General features: G+C 38.7%; 1 protein-coding gene across 1 annotated transcript; it reads right to left on the reverse strand.

Annotated features, from left to right (window-relative positions):
- Positions 1–5,964: 5,964 nt before the first annotated feature.
- Positions 5,965–13,805, reverse strand: ap5s1 (adaptor related protein complex 5 subunit sigma 1). The gene is made up of 3 exons (XM_079262640.1): positions 13,564–13,805; positions 7,874–8,165; positions 5,965–6,606 (listed from the first exon to the last, which is right to left on the reverse strand). The coding sequence occupies exons 1-3, from the start codon at positions 13,743–13,745 to the stop codon at positions 6,478–6,480; spliced, it is 603 nt and encodes a 200-aa protein (XP_079118766.1). The 5' UTR covers positions 13,746–13,805; the 3' UTR covers positions 5,965–6,477.
- Positions 13,806–15,897: the final 2,092 nt, after the last annotated feature.

The following is a 15,897-nucleotide window of genomic DNA, read 5'->3' on the forward strand; positions in this document are numbered from 1 at the left end:
TTAGATTTTTGAGTAGGTATGTAGACACAGTGTACATTACTATGAAGGGGATAAAAGGTTCAAAAGGATATAAATAGATGTTATTCTGCACAAGCTTAAATATGTGACTTTATTCAGTCCAGACCTGATTTCAGTTCTATATGAAGAGGTCATATATTTAAAAAATAAATTAATTAATTAAAAAAACAGAACACTTTAACAAGTAATCTTAAGACTACATCACTTTATGTAAAATCTAAGTGGGAACGAGAACTGAATGTCACAATAACAGAAGAGGAGTGGTACAAAACATGTGCATTGCTACAAATTTCTACTAATTCAATGTTCTGGAGAGAATTTAACTGGAAATGAATCATTAGATTTTTTTTATCACGCCATGTGTGAAGAGTAAACAGCTCCAAATTCAACAAGCTTGTTAGAGAGAATGTGGTGGCGCTTAAACTCACCACACTCATATCTTCTGGACTTCTTCGTCCTAAAATCCAGTCATATTGGACCTCTGTCGGTACTTTAATACCAAAGGTTGTCCCAAGCAAATGTACCGTGTTGTATTCAGGAAATATTAGCAAAGTAGTACTCTGGAAGGACGAGTACCTAACTACTAGGGCTGTGACGATACGCTTTTGTCCCGATTCGATTCCGATTTTTTGGGTGCCGATTCGATTTAAATTACGATTTTCACAATTCTCCAATATTGCTGATTTTTGTATATTAAAAACAAAAAAATGTATAAAAATATTTTTTTGCTCGACATTTTTCTGCATTTTAATGAGGAAAAAACAACACAGTATCCAGACCATCGTTTTGCTGCTATAATGCCGAAGAAGACAAGTAAAAAATTCAATAAAAACAGTCAAAATTACAACAATTTTAGTGCATTGATTTTATTTATTTGAAAAAAAAAAATCGATTTTCAAACAAAAAAAATCGATTTTAAAATTCTGAAGAAAAAAATACTGATTTACGATTTTTTATTCGATTTTCCCACCCCTCCTAACTAAGATCCTTTAATCTGCGGAAGGCTATTTCAAAACTTTGACCCATAAACATAACATAAACAATATATCTCATATGGAGAAATTAATTCATTATGAGGTTAAAAGAATCCAGTTACAATAAAAAGTGGGAAAAGTGAATTTCTTATGTAAATAAGGATGTTTATTAACTGAATTTGTACATACAGTAGAATGCCACCTGTGGACTTTGTGATACATTTCCATATTATGTTATCCTGTCTTTTGTTTTTTCTGACTGACCTAATTTTATTTTACATTTGAGAATATATCGTCATCACTCATTTATTTTATTTATTTATTTTTTCTATATATTGGATGTAACTTCCTCCCTCTTCACATCTTGTTCTTTTCACTGTTAGTCTGTATTATGTCCTATATGTGACTAAAACTCTAATAATAATTAAAGTTATTTTTAAAAACTAGACACTTGAGCAGCTGGAATCTTATATTCAGCAAAAATGATGTTGTTCTAAAAACTCCAACAATTAGTATTCTTATCTCCCAAAGGATTACAAAGTGATTAAAAAGGATGATGTAACCAACGGTAACCATAAAACTCCCCCATTTCTTTTCAGTGTTTCTGACACCCGATTTTAAACGTGTTTATATTTTCTAGGCATGATGAAGTTGGTCTAATGAGATGCTAACAGAGAGGCTCAAAGAACGGAAGAAGTTACAGATCCGAGTTCTTGTCACATTTTAGGAAACAACCCGACTTTGCTGAAACATGGTTTGTGATTTTCTCCAAAGGATTCATGCAAAGAAGTTGTAGGTGTAGTAATAATATTCCGAACTGTAGCTGAGAGCATACAATCTCGCTCCTCTGCAGGCAGTAGAAAGAGAAAAATCATAAATTTACAGATCACACATATCAGTTCTGGCACCTTATATGTGTGGCATTTAGCTGTTATCACTGTGTATTCCTCAACCTCCCCTCCAATAGAAACTCCACTTAGCCTTGGCTCAGGAGAAGAGGAGTGTTTGAAATTCCAGAGATGTACACATAAAAGGGAATAGAAATGATTCCTAATGTATATGAATGGGAGCTGTGGCGTTCAGGTCTTTCACACTGCATGCCTTGACAGAGGATAAAGTGAATAAGTCGTCAACTCATATTGAAATTCATATTGTATCCCTGGCTGGTGCTGAGCCCATTTTCTCCACTGTGCTCTCGCCACGAGCCGTACAATAGTCACTGAGACATCTAATGAGGCAGGAGAAAAAAATATTAAGAGGAAAATCCTTAAATTCAGGAGTTGGCATGCTCGACGGTCGGTCTTCAGATTCAATGAGAAAAGGCTTTTGATGGCGCAGGAAGCTGGTGGGAGGGAGCGATCAAAACGCAGGGGGAAGAGGAGACTGTGCGAGTGACTGAGATGGGGTGTGACAACGTCAGCTTTGGTCTGGTCACCTTTCGCCCGGTCATGAGAGAAGGATGATGGAGGGCGGCTCGCATCACGGAGAAGAAGAGACACGAGAAGGTCAAGTGTTTTCAGAAGGTGTTTCACAACTTTCTTTTAAAATCTGTGCAGAACAGCTGCAGCCACTTGCTGCCACACAGAACCAGGTGCCCTGGAGGCCTTTCCTTCCTCTGAGGCAGCTCCTGTACCAAGCGGCTAACCAGATTTAGCCTTTGATCTGTTTGCTTTGCAGCTTCGTGTTGCTTGACCTTTGGTCTCCACGATAAACTCGCCTCACACTCACCATCTGGGTGTGTTTTTAAGTGTAGAGCTGCAACAAAACAGGTGTTTGGAAAGTTGTTGAATAGCACAAGATTGTTTCTGCTGCAACAGAGTATTTTTTTTTATTTCTTACATGTGTTCCCACTAAGTGCAATTGGAGCCCAGTGGTGTTCAGATTTTAATTTAACGACATCTTCAAGCAGGACAAGCATTTGTCTTGTTGGAATCAGGTAACACTCACCTCCTGTGTTTGATTCTTGGGCTTTGTTGGTACTTTATAACCCTAATCTGTTTAATCTTGCAATTTAAACTCAAGAGTGCCCTCTTCTTTTTCATTTTTTTTTCCCCTTAAGACAACTGTGCTTTTTGTACCAACGCCAAATTTCTCAGCTCTGTGACTTTTTTATGCAGTCATACCAAAGCAGCTTTCACCGCTCTCTAACACCCCGTCTCAGTATCCCACCTGTTTATTTGTACAGTGATGTTTAACAAGTCCTCATTAATAATCCTGCTTACCAGCCAGGCTGTGCAGGAACGAAACGGGGGGGTAAGGGCCTCGGCATCGCAGCAGATGATTACACAACACACACTCAAATCTGCTGCAGACCCTACAATTTAAATCTCCACTTGACATTAACTCGTGCATTTTATCAAAACAGCTGCTTGTAGGCAAAGATCAACTTCTTGTTTCTGTGCATCACTAATTAGATGTAATTGCAAACCGGTTTCACATGCACACACACACACAAACAATTTGAGCTGTTTGTTTTGATGTCTACCATCTCATTTGAAATTGTTTCAAGGCAGCAGGATGCAGGATTTTTGCAGCACTTTGGATGCAGTTCTCTTTATATCCGGCTGCATGCTGCCCCCTAGTGGGACCCCTGTGCACTGCACAAAGCTGTAAAAGGTGTAAGAATAGGTATGCACATCTAAAGGAGCTAAAATAAAAATACAAATAAAGGTTGTTTATGATTTTTAAAAAGTTTTATTAATTTGCATGATGAAAAATATGAAGACATTTGAGGAACCAACCATAGGATGAGCTTCTCAGGTGAGCATCGTAGCAGCAGAGCAGCAGAGGTCAGTGTTCCAGCCATAAGAGTTTTTTTTTACATTTTATCTATTACCAAAGCCAGTTTTGACAAAGTAGATTTATTGTTCTGCAGCTAATTTATTGCTGCTATTGATCTTTTCCAACATAACCTGTTGACACCAGGAGTTCATTCTCACTCCGTGTTTTACTTTTCTTTTTACTCAGCCAGAATTGCCTTCATGCCTTCCAGTTTGATCTTTTAGTAAATTTAAAGATCAAAGTCTCTTAAAATAATCTCATACAATGCATGGCATGGTGTGAAAGTCATGCCGCATTTCTTTGTAATACTAGTCCAGGCAACTACACTTTCTTGTAATCTTTTAAAGTACTGTTAAACAAGCACTTTGGGTATTCTGAAAGTTGTTTAACTATTTATGATTTTTTTTTTTTTTTTTATTCATTTGAATAAAAAAAAAATTAAAAAAAAAAAAAATCAATCAATGATAGAAAGGTTTCTGACCCAAAATACAGTTTGGCTGGGAAACCATGTTTAGCTGTATAGTAGACATTTTACAAGGAGATCAGTGCAAAGACAGATCTTTTGTTCCTTTAGTTGCATCAATGAAAAAACAAAAACTACTATTTGACATGAAATAGCATTTTTGAAGTAACAAGGTTATTTGCAAAGAGCTAAACACTTGGCATATCAGCACGGTGAGTTATTAAAAATAATTTGGAGGAAATTAGACAAAAGAAAAGTAGCAGGACTTTAAAAAAAAAAAAAAGAACAGCAAGTCACCAGGAGATGAATCGTCTCTGAAAGTCATATCCTTACAAAATAGGAAAAGAAATCCAGCAAAGACCTGAGATATTCGTCTGCTGTGAAACTTCGTCAGAAATTGTTCTCATGGAAAAGTGTCTGTCGAGAAGTCATTTTTAGGAAGAGAAACTGGGAGAAAGGGCTGATTTATGCCTTATAAGACAAGAACTGGGGCAGCTGGAATGTGTGGAGTTTGCCGGTTCTCTCCGGTACTCCAACTTCCTCCCAACATCCAGAGTCATGCACGTTAGGTTAACTGGTTCCTCTAAACTGTCCCTAGGAGTGTGAGCATGAATGGTTGTTTGTCTCTCTGTCTGGTCCTGTGATGGACTGGTGACTTATCCAGGTTGTACCCTGCCTCTCATCCAGTGATTACTGGGATAGACTCCAGCCTCCCCGCGACCGTTAGTCGGACTAAGCTGTTCGGAAAATGAATGAATGAGACGTGAACTGGACTGAGAATCAGAGGCAACAGGCTGATAAAGGGACGAATCCGCCCTAGAAGTTAGACCCTATCATTACTGAAGGAATCTGGGATCATCGAGACAGAGAACAGAACAAAAGAAAACATCCACAAAAACAAATAGAAATAGAAAATAGAAAGTATTTCAAGTAATCTGGAGAACAATTCCAGAAAAAACACTTAAAGAAAGCTAAAGGATAAAGGCGACCATGCCAAATGGCACAAGTCAGAATTGTATAAAACAACTTGTTTTGTTTTTTTTTGTGTATTTTAATGTGAGTGCATATCAATAAATCTGGCAATAGATAAAAACTTAAAGTTGCTTTACAGAACAATTCTATTCCTTCAAAATGCTGATGTTGTAATAAAACTGGCCATTTTTTTTGTGTTTGTAAATTATTTTTATATTGCAAGAGAAGTTATTCCATTAAAAAAAACTCTCTAGGTGCATTTAATAGTTTGAGTTGCATGACATCTGCACAACTTCTCATTCCTCCTCCAAGTTTCTGTGTTATGTTTAATCCTGAATCCCTGCCGTCTTTCATGCTTTGAAAGACGATGCCTTTAGTTATAATACTTGTTCATTTTATAAGGAATACAGAAAAACTTGAGAACATCAAAGAAACTAAAGTTCACATTCAGACTGAGAGAAAAAAATCTCGGCTTCTTCTTCAGGTTTCGCATCACAAGATAGACAGTCGCTGCAACAGATGCTCACCAGATGTACAAGAAAACATTTGATGTTTGCTGTGTCATGATGTGTTGTTTCCATCTGGATTATTTCTGCAAACATCTTTGCAATTCTTCATTAAGGTTTCATTTGTGCCATCTCTTCCAGATGTTTCCTTCTTCCTCAGAAACTGACATTTCTGTTTCAGTCGACAGAAAACAGAAAACAGGTCTTTGCTTCATTTCTACTCTTTATTATAACATGACTCATGCTTTTTTTAACATTTTTAAAAAGTCCCATTCTGCTTTTCTCCTTCGCTTCAGCTCTCTTAGAAAACAGTAACACGTTGAGGTTCATCAATTTTCCCAGAAATCATTAAAAACATAAAGAAACTAGTGAAATCTGCCTCCGCAAGGCCACACGGTGGCATATCAAGCATGGCGAATCAGATAAATAGCAGACTTTGATCCTGACAAGTGAGTCCTAACTGGCCTCTTCAGCTTCACTCTTTAATCTGCCACATTTTCCTTTCCATGCTGCAATTTGACAAACAGGATTTGAAGTGAAGCCTCCCACACAGTAAACAGCTAACAGTGAGCTGCGAGTGGCTGAGAGAGATATTTCCCACGCCTTGTTTGCACATCATCCAACCTGCAGCAGCAGCAGCAGTCCGCTCTCCTTCCTCCGACACAGAAATGTCACCAAAAGTAAACAGGAGCAGCTTGTTGGCTAGAAAGCTCGCAGCTGCAGCTGGCTCCTAGTGACGGCAGGTGATGGAGCTTGCTTTGGTTCATTTGGCCATGTACGCTGCCACTTCCTTCTCTAGACTCTGTGCGAAGCGGTGGTTGAGGAAGAGGAGCTGCCCGTGAGGAAGAAGACGGCTGAGCAGAACGTCGATACGGCTGCTCTTCAGCAGGACCTGGAAGAAACATGTTAATATGACATTATTACATATCACTACTAGATAATACTTTGTCATTGCTTTTTTTAAACATGACAGATAATTACATGACTAAATAGGCAAAAAAATTGATAAATAACAAAAACATTTATTAGCGTATAACTTTGTTCTTTATTTTACAGGGAGTCCTATGTAAATGAATCTGCTAATATTTACTTCACTGTAAAACTGGGTCATAAAGTGTGATGTACTGTCATATCATTGATATCGCTAAAGCTTTTATTTTGACAGTTCAGAACATAGACATCATATATACGTAGACGCCTCATGGAGCGCTGGAGAGTGAACCAGCGTCACCGCCATATTGGATGGGTCTCCGCTTTCGAGTTTTGCTGCAGAATCAACAGAGTTTCCCCACAAAACTGTTTTCTGTGGAACAACGTGTATCTATTACACACAAACAAAACACTTTTCTACATTATTGGTTGATAAATAATGTCAACACTAAATTCTGACTCGCCCGTTTAAAAGTAATATAATCTCCCACTTCAAGTAACAAGAATGAAGAACAACCCCGGTTTTTAGCCGCTTAACAAGGTGTCTTAGCTTTAGCCTGCTTACCTCCGTTAGCTCGGTTAGCTCTTAGCTACAGAAAGCTCGGAGTTCGCTCGATGTCAATCATTCACCATGACGCTCACAGCCCCCCTCTCAGCTCCACCTCTTTGCTCGGGTGGGAAAATTGAATCAAAAATCGAAAATCTGGATTTTTTTGCTTCACAATTTTAAAATCGATTTTTTTTCCTTGAAAAATGTTTTTTTGTTTTTTTTAAATAAATAAAAATAATCCATTATAAAATTTTTGTCCTTTTTATTGTTTTATTGATCCTTTTACTTGTCTTCTTGGGAATTATAGCAGTAGAATGATGGTCTTGCTACTGGGTTGTTTTTTCTTCATTGAAATCAAGAAAAATGAAAAAGTTTTATTCATTTATTTTGTTTTTAATCTACAAAAATCAGCAATTTTGAAGAATTGTGAGAATCGCAATTTAAATCGAATCGGCGTCCAAAAAATCAGAATCGAATTGGGACAAAAGCATATCGTCACATCCCTGCTCTTTGCCCATATTTGTATTTTCTGGGCGGTGTGACGTGCATGACCCTGCCAACATGATGATGGTAGGAACCGCCCACCGAGCTTCAATTCAGCTCTTCAGAAACCTACGGGTGACGTCACGGAGGCTCCGCCCATCTTTCTACATACAGTCTATGATCGCACCGTGCTCACCTCGCTGCCCTGCCCCAGCATGTGCAGGTTCTCCAGGCAGTGTCGGGTCAGGTTTCTGAGGGTTCCTTCGGCCAGCAGCAGGTTCTCATGGGGCTCGCAGACCAACGTGAAGCCCAGACTCTGCACACCCAGCCAGAGAGCGCTCATCTCCTCAGAGAAGGGATCTTTGGCTCGCAGTCGCACCACTCCGCTGTCGGCTTCCTGCAGGGCCAGCGCCTCCTCGCCCGGCACGTTGTCCACCAGCAGCCGACCCGAAGCCTCCCTGGACAGAGACACGGCGCTCTGGACCTGCCTGAGACACAGATGCTCATTGGTTATTCTATAAACAACTAGTCCTCCCCCCTCGCTCATCGTCCATGCTGGAAGATGTTGGCGAATTGACTCATCATTTTTGGCGTGTTGCAGCAGAACTGTAATAAAAGTCTTTCCCACCGCAGGAGGTGAGAATCTTCTTTAATGAACACAAACACTCAAATGGCAAATGGGACGAATGCAGAGAGCGACTGTCAGCCTTCACTGGTGTCCTGGTGATTCTTGGCTGCTGTTTCAGACTTTGTGGCTCAGATAATGAGCAGGAAGAGACTGCTGTTATTTTCATTTTCATTTGAGGGGTTGCACAACTATAAGGCGCTGAAAATAGCGGGATGCCGTGCTCGACTTTTTATCTTCTAATTAACTTCATTCAGGGCGCTCTGTGAGGTGTAGCGCAAATCATTTTTGCCTTGAAAGACATTTCATGTCAGCTTTGGCTCTCAGTGGGCCGTAAACACCAGATGATATTTTAGCTTGGATTGTCAAAAAGGTGGAATAGTCTCTGAAAAAACAAAGAAACAAGCCCAGAATACTCTAATTAAAAGCCGCAGCCTTTGGGGGTTGAGGCTCCGTTTGCAACGTGGAGAATGTAGGAAGCCTGCTAGTGTCAGTTTGCAGTCAGAAAGCTGGTTTTTATGTTCCTGATATATTTTTTTTTCTGATTAAAATGCTCCAACCAGTCAAAAATAAACATGTGAATCAAAGCAAGGCCCTGTTGTTCCATAAAAAAGAAAGTATTAGTGAGTGGAAATTGGCCGTTTATCAGATCTCAATGGGACATTTTACAACCAGCAACATTGGGGGGATAAAGAGAAACATGTACTTGCTCCCGCATGGAGCTAACAAACCACTAAAAGTCAAAATAACACTAAATAGTAATACAGTTAAGGATGCACCGATCCACTTTTTGGGAGAACAGATTGATACAGATTTCTGAAATCCGATACCAAATCTGTTTATGTCAACATTATTGTGACTATGGTTATTACTGCTGTTATAACTGTGTAAGATCTCATTAGGTTGTAATAAATTATCTATCATTTCTGAAGTTACCTCACCAATAACAATATAACATTACAGATCTACTTATTTCAACAAGTTTTATCTTGATTTGGGACATTTTACCTAAATACAACTATAAATGTGTGGTTTTAAAACAAAGATCCAGCTTTTACTAAAACAAAAAAAAAAAAGTCACATTTTAACATTCAAGGCATTAATTTCTTTTAAAACATGTCCTAAGCATGTCATCAAACACATCTGCGCTGGCTTGACTAGTGTGGTATCGGGTATCGGTTGTGGTATCGGTACACTTATTAATACCAAATACGAGTACAAGGCCCGCTCGATTATAACAAACATTATAATCACAATTATTTTGACTGAAATTAAGATCTGGATAATTTAACACAAATATCCAGTATTTCTAAACAACGCTGCACGTCGTGGTGTTCTAGACTCCGTGTCGTGCATTATAACCGTCTAATGGACGGTTCCGAGTTGTTTAATCCGCTTTTACCGCTTATATAGGAACTATTTTAAGTTGGCCTGGATGTACGTTTTATACCAAACAACCGCTGTCAGGCTGCAGCGCGTTTCTCTCGTTCACCTGTTAAAAGACGGCTGATCTGAACCAGCTGGTTAACGCGTTGCTATGGTAACGCCCCGTAACGGAGGGATATTACAGTGTTTAACTGGCCGAACTATGTATAGGAAAATAATGCAGCCAGTTGTCCCTGACAATGGTATAAAGTATGTTTAGGTGAACTTCCACAACCTACTGCAGTTATTCTACATGGACCTGCAGCCGGAGCCGACTGAGACTGGCCGCCTGGGAGTGCTTTAGGACGGGAGAGGCTCCCGCTGCTCCTTCCTTACAGTAACTGCAGAACAATATGTGCCTTCAAGTCAGTCGCCAAAACACCAGAAAAGTCTCTAATAACTCCAGTAAAAGCTGCTGGATTTGTCGCTTTTAACAAAAAAAGTCTCCAGATTTAGCGAGAAAGTCTCCAAGTTGGCAACAGTGTCTGAATGAAAGCAAAGCGGCTGTGGGAGGAGTTTACAGCACAGCGCTGCAACGCCAGAGACGCTCGATTAGCAGCTGAAGACAGCAGGAGAGGAAACTGCAGAGAGGAAAATAATCACACCCTTTTATCTTTATCATCGTTGGAAACCCAGATCGTACTGAGATTAAAATCCGATTAGTTGCCCAGACCTAAAGAGTACACACACTTGGTATTGAGCCGATACTGATATCGGTATCGGTGCATCTCTAATGTGTTTGTAAGCCTCCGAGTCTGGATGCTCGTGTTAAAGGTGTAAAGTTGGGGACATTTCTTCACATTGAAAACAATCGATGAGCCTAAAAGGGATATTAGGAAATAAAATGTTAGTGTTGTAGTCAAAACTAGGAACAAAAGGAAGAAGTAAAAAGAAAAAAAAGCAACCAAAACATTGGCTTAGAAATCTGAGTTTTACACATTCATCAGCCCCTTTATTACATCTTGCTTCTCAATGGGTTGGACCTTTGTTTTCCTGCAGAATGCCTCGATTCTGGTGTCAGAGATTCAACAAGGTGTTGGAAACGTTCCTCGTGGATTTGGCTCCATGTTGACATGAAGCATCACACAGTTTCTCCACATCATGATGAAAATCTCCCGTTCCACCTCATCCCAAAGCTGCTCTGCTGCATGTAGATCTGGTGACTGTTGGAGGACAGCGAACTCATCGTCATGGTGGAGATGACGTGAGCTTTGTGACATGGTGCATCATCCTGCTGGAAGGATGATGCACCATAACAACACCTCCAGCTGTTGTTATAAGGAAGGATGGATCCATGTTTTCATGATGTTTCCAGCAGACCATCTGACTGTGGAGCTGAACTGGAGACTCATCAGACCAGTAACATTTCTCCATCTTCTACAGTTTTGGTGAGTCTGTGTGAATTGAGCCAGTTTCCCCGATCTTAGTTGACCGGAGTGAACCCGGTGTGGTCTTCTCCATCTGCTCCAAGGTCGGACGTGTTGTGTGTTCAGAGATGATGTTCTTCATATCTTGGTGGAAACCAGTGCTGACCTGCCTTTCTGTCACTTCCAACCAGCCTGTCCATTCTCCTCTGACATCAACAAGACATTCTGACGATCGCTGCTTGCTGGATATTCTCCCTTTTAGAGCATCTTCTCTAAACCCTAGAGATGCTTGTGTGTGAAAATCCCAGCAGATCACCAGTTTGCCACGTTCAAAGTCACTCAAGTCTCCTTTCTTCCTCATTCTGATGCTGTCCAGCGAGGTTTGGTTTAGAACTACAGCTAGTCATCTTCACAATGTCTACATGACTAAATGCATTGCTCTGCTGTCATGTGATTGGCTGATAAAAAAGATCATCATAAAAATACAATTTAATGTACCTATTAAAGTGACCTGCCGGCAAAATCCCAAATGTTTGCAGGAAACCTGACTGATCAGCAGTTGTCCTTTTCTAACTACGCCGCGTGTCATTCAGTCTTGTGTTTTGGCTAAAAATAGATCTGCGACTTCTTGAGGCTCTTCCAGCAGAGCTCCCAGCTTCCACAGTGAAACTCCCACAGATGGTCATGAACATGGTGGCAGGTTTGGTGTTAAATGAGCCAAAACCTCCGCCAAACACCATCAGTGGCGGATCATATCTGTGTAAAACCTGAGGTCTTTTCTAACTCAGCCGAGGTTTCTCAAGCAGAATGCTGTCAAAACGAGGGTTTAAATAGTTTTATACAATAAATATTTGTTGTGAGAAGTGATCCCATCTCTGCCCTGCATCTACATCACAAATCCATCATTTGTACATTCTTTCCAATATATGTTTTATTTTAATGTGCTTTTCTGCTTATAACGGGTAAATCCTGTTTATTTGGATTGTTTTATTTCTTTACCCTTTTTCTTGTCATATTTGTTGTTTTTATGAAAATATTCTTTAAATTACCTGTCAAGCCATGTACTTAGCAGGTTTTTATTGTCCTTTTTTGAACTTTTCAAGACGTTATAGGAAAAGAAGGTGGGAAAACCACCAGATGCTTGCCATGGATGGATTCTTTAGCTTGTTTTGAAGAAGACTTCATGTGAATTTGAGGGAATTAAACAGTTGTATTCATTTTAACTCTTGTGGGAAAGATTAAAATAGTTGATGGAACAACATCTGATTAATTTTTTACACAGCTTATGAAGAGATCGCTTCAGTTTTGCTCCAGTATGAATGGAAAGCAGGTTACACATAAACAAAGCAAACCTTTTAGTTGATGTTTCTGCCTGGTTTTACTGTTATTCCTAAGCTGCTAAATGACTATATGGGAATATATGTGATTATTTATTGTGCTAAATTAACGAGGAATGTTTAGCCTTGTTCTTCTAGATGAAACACTGAGACTCTGCTCAGTGTTTCATCTGTTACTCTTTCCATCAAGACAGTTTATAGAACAAAAAAAAACTTTTTAGTTTTTCAATTATTTTAATATATGTAATAAATGTTTCACAAGCAGCACTAGTGAACCTTTAAAAATGATTTTTAAAAAAAGAGCACGATCATATTCTTTTTAAAGAAAGGCGCCATAAAAAATAAAAGAACAAGCTTTCAGGATGCAATACGTGCTTGTTGTGAGATATATTTATTTTATAGATGGTCTGATTAATTTTCTGTGAGAGGATCCCCTGAGTCAGTTGTTCCCAAACTAGGGGGCAGGCGGGCAGGCAACAAGCCTAAATAAAACTTGGGAGGTATGGCACTGGACAAATTTGTAAAAGTAGCAATGATGAACGATGATAAATCAACAGGAGAGACTTCCAGTATGAAAAAAAAAAGAAGAAAATATGATGCAGCATATCTGCTCCTGCTTAGTCAGGTAATAGTAATAATCAATGATGGGTAATGAAGAGACCACAGTCTTTTGCATTTATCTAAATATTATATTCTAATATGATAAAGTATGAAGCTAAACAAGTTACAACACCACTTGGAGACTTTTCATACTGAATACAAAGGAAATCCTGAAGGTTACTTTAGAAATAAACACTAGTTATGATATATCTAGCAGAGTGTTTTTACTAAAGCAGAATCTGTCTCATTGAAAACTCGCCTCACCTGAAGAGTTTGAGGAGATTCCTGGTTTAAAACGTTTCACACCAAAGCAGAAGAATGGATCATACCACTGACATGGTTCAAGTGTGTGTGTGTGTGTGTGTGTGTGTGTGTGTGTGTGTGTGTGTGTGTGTGTGTGTGTGTGTATCTAAAAAACAATGTGTGTGGTTTAATTTACTACCATCATCTGGGAAAGTTTACAATATCACAACTTCCCAGTGTTTTGTGTTTCAGGAACCAGAATAAAAGTCGCTTTTTAAAACACACTCACCTTGCCACCGCCAGCAGCTTCTCCTCCTGCAGGAGTCTCCGCTCCTCCGCTTGGAGCTCCTGCTGCTGCTCGGACAGGAGAGCCTCATCCGGACCGAAAACCCGGGAGTAAAGGACCCGACTCTCCCTGGCAGACAGAGTACTGACAGGGTGAACGGTGTGGATCAGAAAACAACGCACCATGACGATCAAAATAATTGATTACTAACAAACTGCATCTGCTTATTTTGCTCTTCCGCTTTAGTCAGCTGACTGCTTTCGGCTTCCGTTGCACTGCATTAGTTGAACCAGCAGAGGGCGCTCATTACCCCTTTCTCTGCTTTCTGAATGAGAGGAAAACAACTCAACATCAGCAGTTTATTGGTTTGCTTATTTATTTATTTGTTTGTTTGTTTGTTTGTTTGCTTGTTTGATTGATTGATTTTTTTTGTACCAGATAAAGTTATTTTTTCCTTTCCTTTGTTATTTGTTTTAGAGGTCTTTACACTGGTTAATATAGATAGATAGATAGATAGATAGATAGATAGATAGATAGATAGATAGATAGATAGATAGATAGATAGATAGATAGATAGATAGAAAGATAGATAGATAGATAGATAGATAGATAGATAGATAGATAGATAGATAGATAGATAGATAGATAGATTGATAGACTGTAATAATAACAGTATATGATTGTAGGAGCAACGTATTTACTACTTTACTACTAATAATAGCCATGATAACAGTAACATAATAGCAAGTGTACCAATAACAATATTAATTGTAGTAATGATCATAATAATAAGTATTTTTTCAAAATAAACAAACACTTCGCTTTTTTGTACAAAACCATCAAAATAAAAAATAAAAGGCTAATATTGTTTAATATTTTAAAGACTTAGACTAATATGTTTGGTGAACAAATAAATGAGCAAAACAAATTTTGTTTACATAGTAAATTCATAAGGATTGCTTTAAAAATAGCTTTTAAAAAAAATTGCAGAGCCTGTGGCGCGGTGAGGTAGAAGGAGGTCAAATCAGCAAACCAGCACTGAGAGACAGAAGGAGGCTGAAAAGGTTGAATGAGATCAGAGTGTCGGGGTCTCAGAGGCAGATAAACAGAGGCAGCTGTTGATGCAACAGCTGCTGCTGGTCATGCTTCTTAACTCTGAGAGGCCCTGCTCAGTGTCTTTGTGTTTGTGCATTGCATGTGTGTGTATATGTGTGTGTGTGTGTGTGTGTGTGTGTGTGTGTGTGTGTGTGTGTATTGGGGGGTGACTGGGGCCTTCCTGTTAACTCCAGCATCATCAACCCCACACAGCGCAGCTGAGACTGAAACACAAATGTCATGAGGATGTAACTTGCAGTAACCTGATGATCATTCTGGACATGATGTCTTCATGTTAGCGTAGCTTTTTATGCATTCAGCCTCTGAAATGTAACAGACAAAACTTCTCTATTTAGCATCAATGTTTTGAGGAATAATTATCTTAAATATAAAATTGATCACTTAGATAACAGCCAAAGGCCATTTACATTGGAAGTGTTTACTTTCAATACTTGTGTATGTGTGTTTTCCAAATAGTAATAGAGTATTTTTCCAAGGATAGGCCAGTACGTTTTATAAATTAAAGCAGCTGAATTTTTCCAATAAGAGCTGGAAAGCTTTGCTCAGACATTCATGTTCCCAGAGGTTGAATCAAATGGATTTAAATTCCATTTTCATTTAAAGCTCCTCTGATATAAAGATGTAAAGAATGCAGGAAGGATATTACATTCATATTTACAATAAATGCTGGAACATCCTGTTTTGTTTCGTGTTAGTTTTTCTTTCGATTCAGAGCTATCACTGGATCCCCGTCCCCATTATATATTCAAAGGTTTTCTACAAAACGATTCAGATCTCCTGGAATAATAAAGACTTAAACTGATTCTTCAACAACATTTCCTGCTGTAATTTCCGTTTCGTTTATTCAGAGAGTGAAAACACAAATACAGGACTTGGAAGATTTGTGAAACAATAAGTGAAGCAAAGTCAAGGTTCTTTCCTGGTTTTTTATTTAAGGGAAAACATTCTGTGTGAAACTTCTCGGCATTTATTGGATGTTTGGCATGAAATATATCGTACTTTACTAATTTAGATGACTAAAACTCACCTGAAATCCCGGTGTAAAAGCCTTTATTCCTTCTGATATTGGACTCTGTTCAATCCAGCTTTATTTCAATCCAATCCACTTTATTTATAAAGCACAATTTCAAAAACAGAATGTCGCCAAATTGCTGCACAGAGTTGAATATTACAAAATAAAAATAAAATGAAATAAGAATGTCATTAAAATAATAAAAATGG

This window comes from Telmatherina bonti, assembly GCF_933228915.1.
Source record: "Telmatherina bonti genome assembly, chromosome: 22".
In the NCBI taxonomy this organism is placed as follows: Eukaryota; Metazoa; Chordata; class Actinopteri; order Atheriniformes; family Telmatherinidae; genus Telmatherina; species Telmatherina bonti.

Coding starts and splice junctions, on each gene's coding strand:
- ap5s1 (XM_079262640.1), bottom strand. CDS start 13,745: ATGGTGCGTTGTTTTCTGATCCACACCGTTCACCCTGTCAGTACTCTG. Junction 8,166..13,563: donor AAGCTGCTGGCGGTGGCAAG/GTGAGTGTGTTT, acceptor TCTGTGTCTCAG/GCAGGTCCAGAGCGCCGTGT. Junction 6,607..7,873: donor TGCTGGGGCAGGGCAGCGAG/GTGAGCACGGTG, acceptor TGTTTCTTCCAG/GTCCTGCTGAAGAGCAGCCG.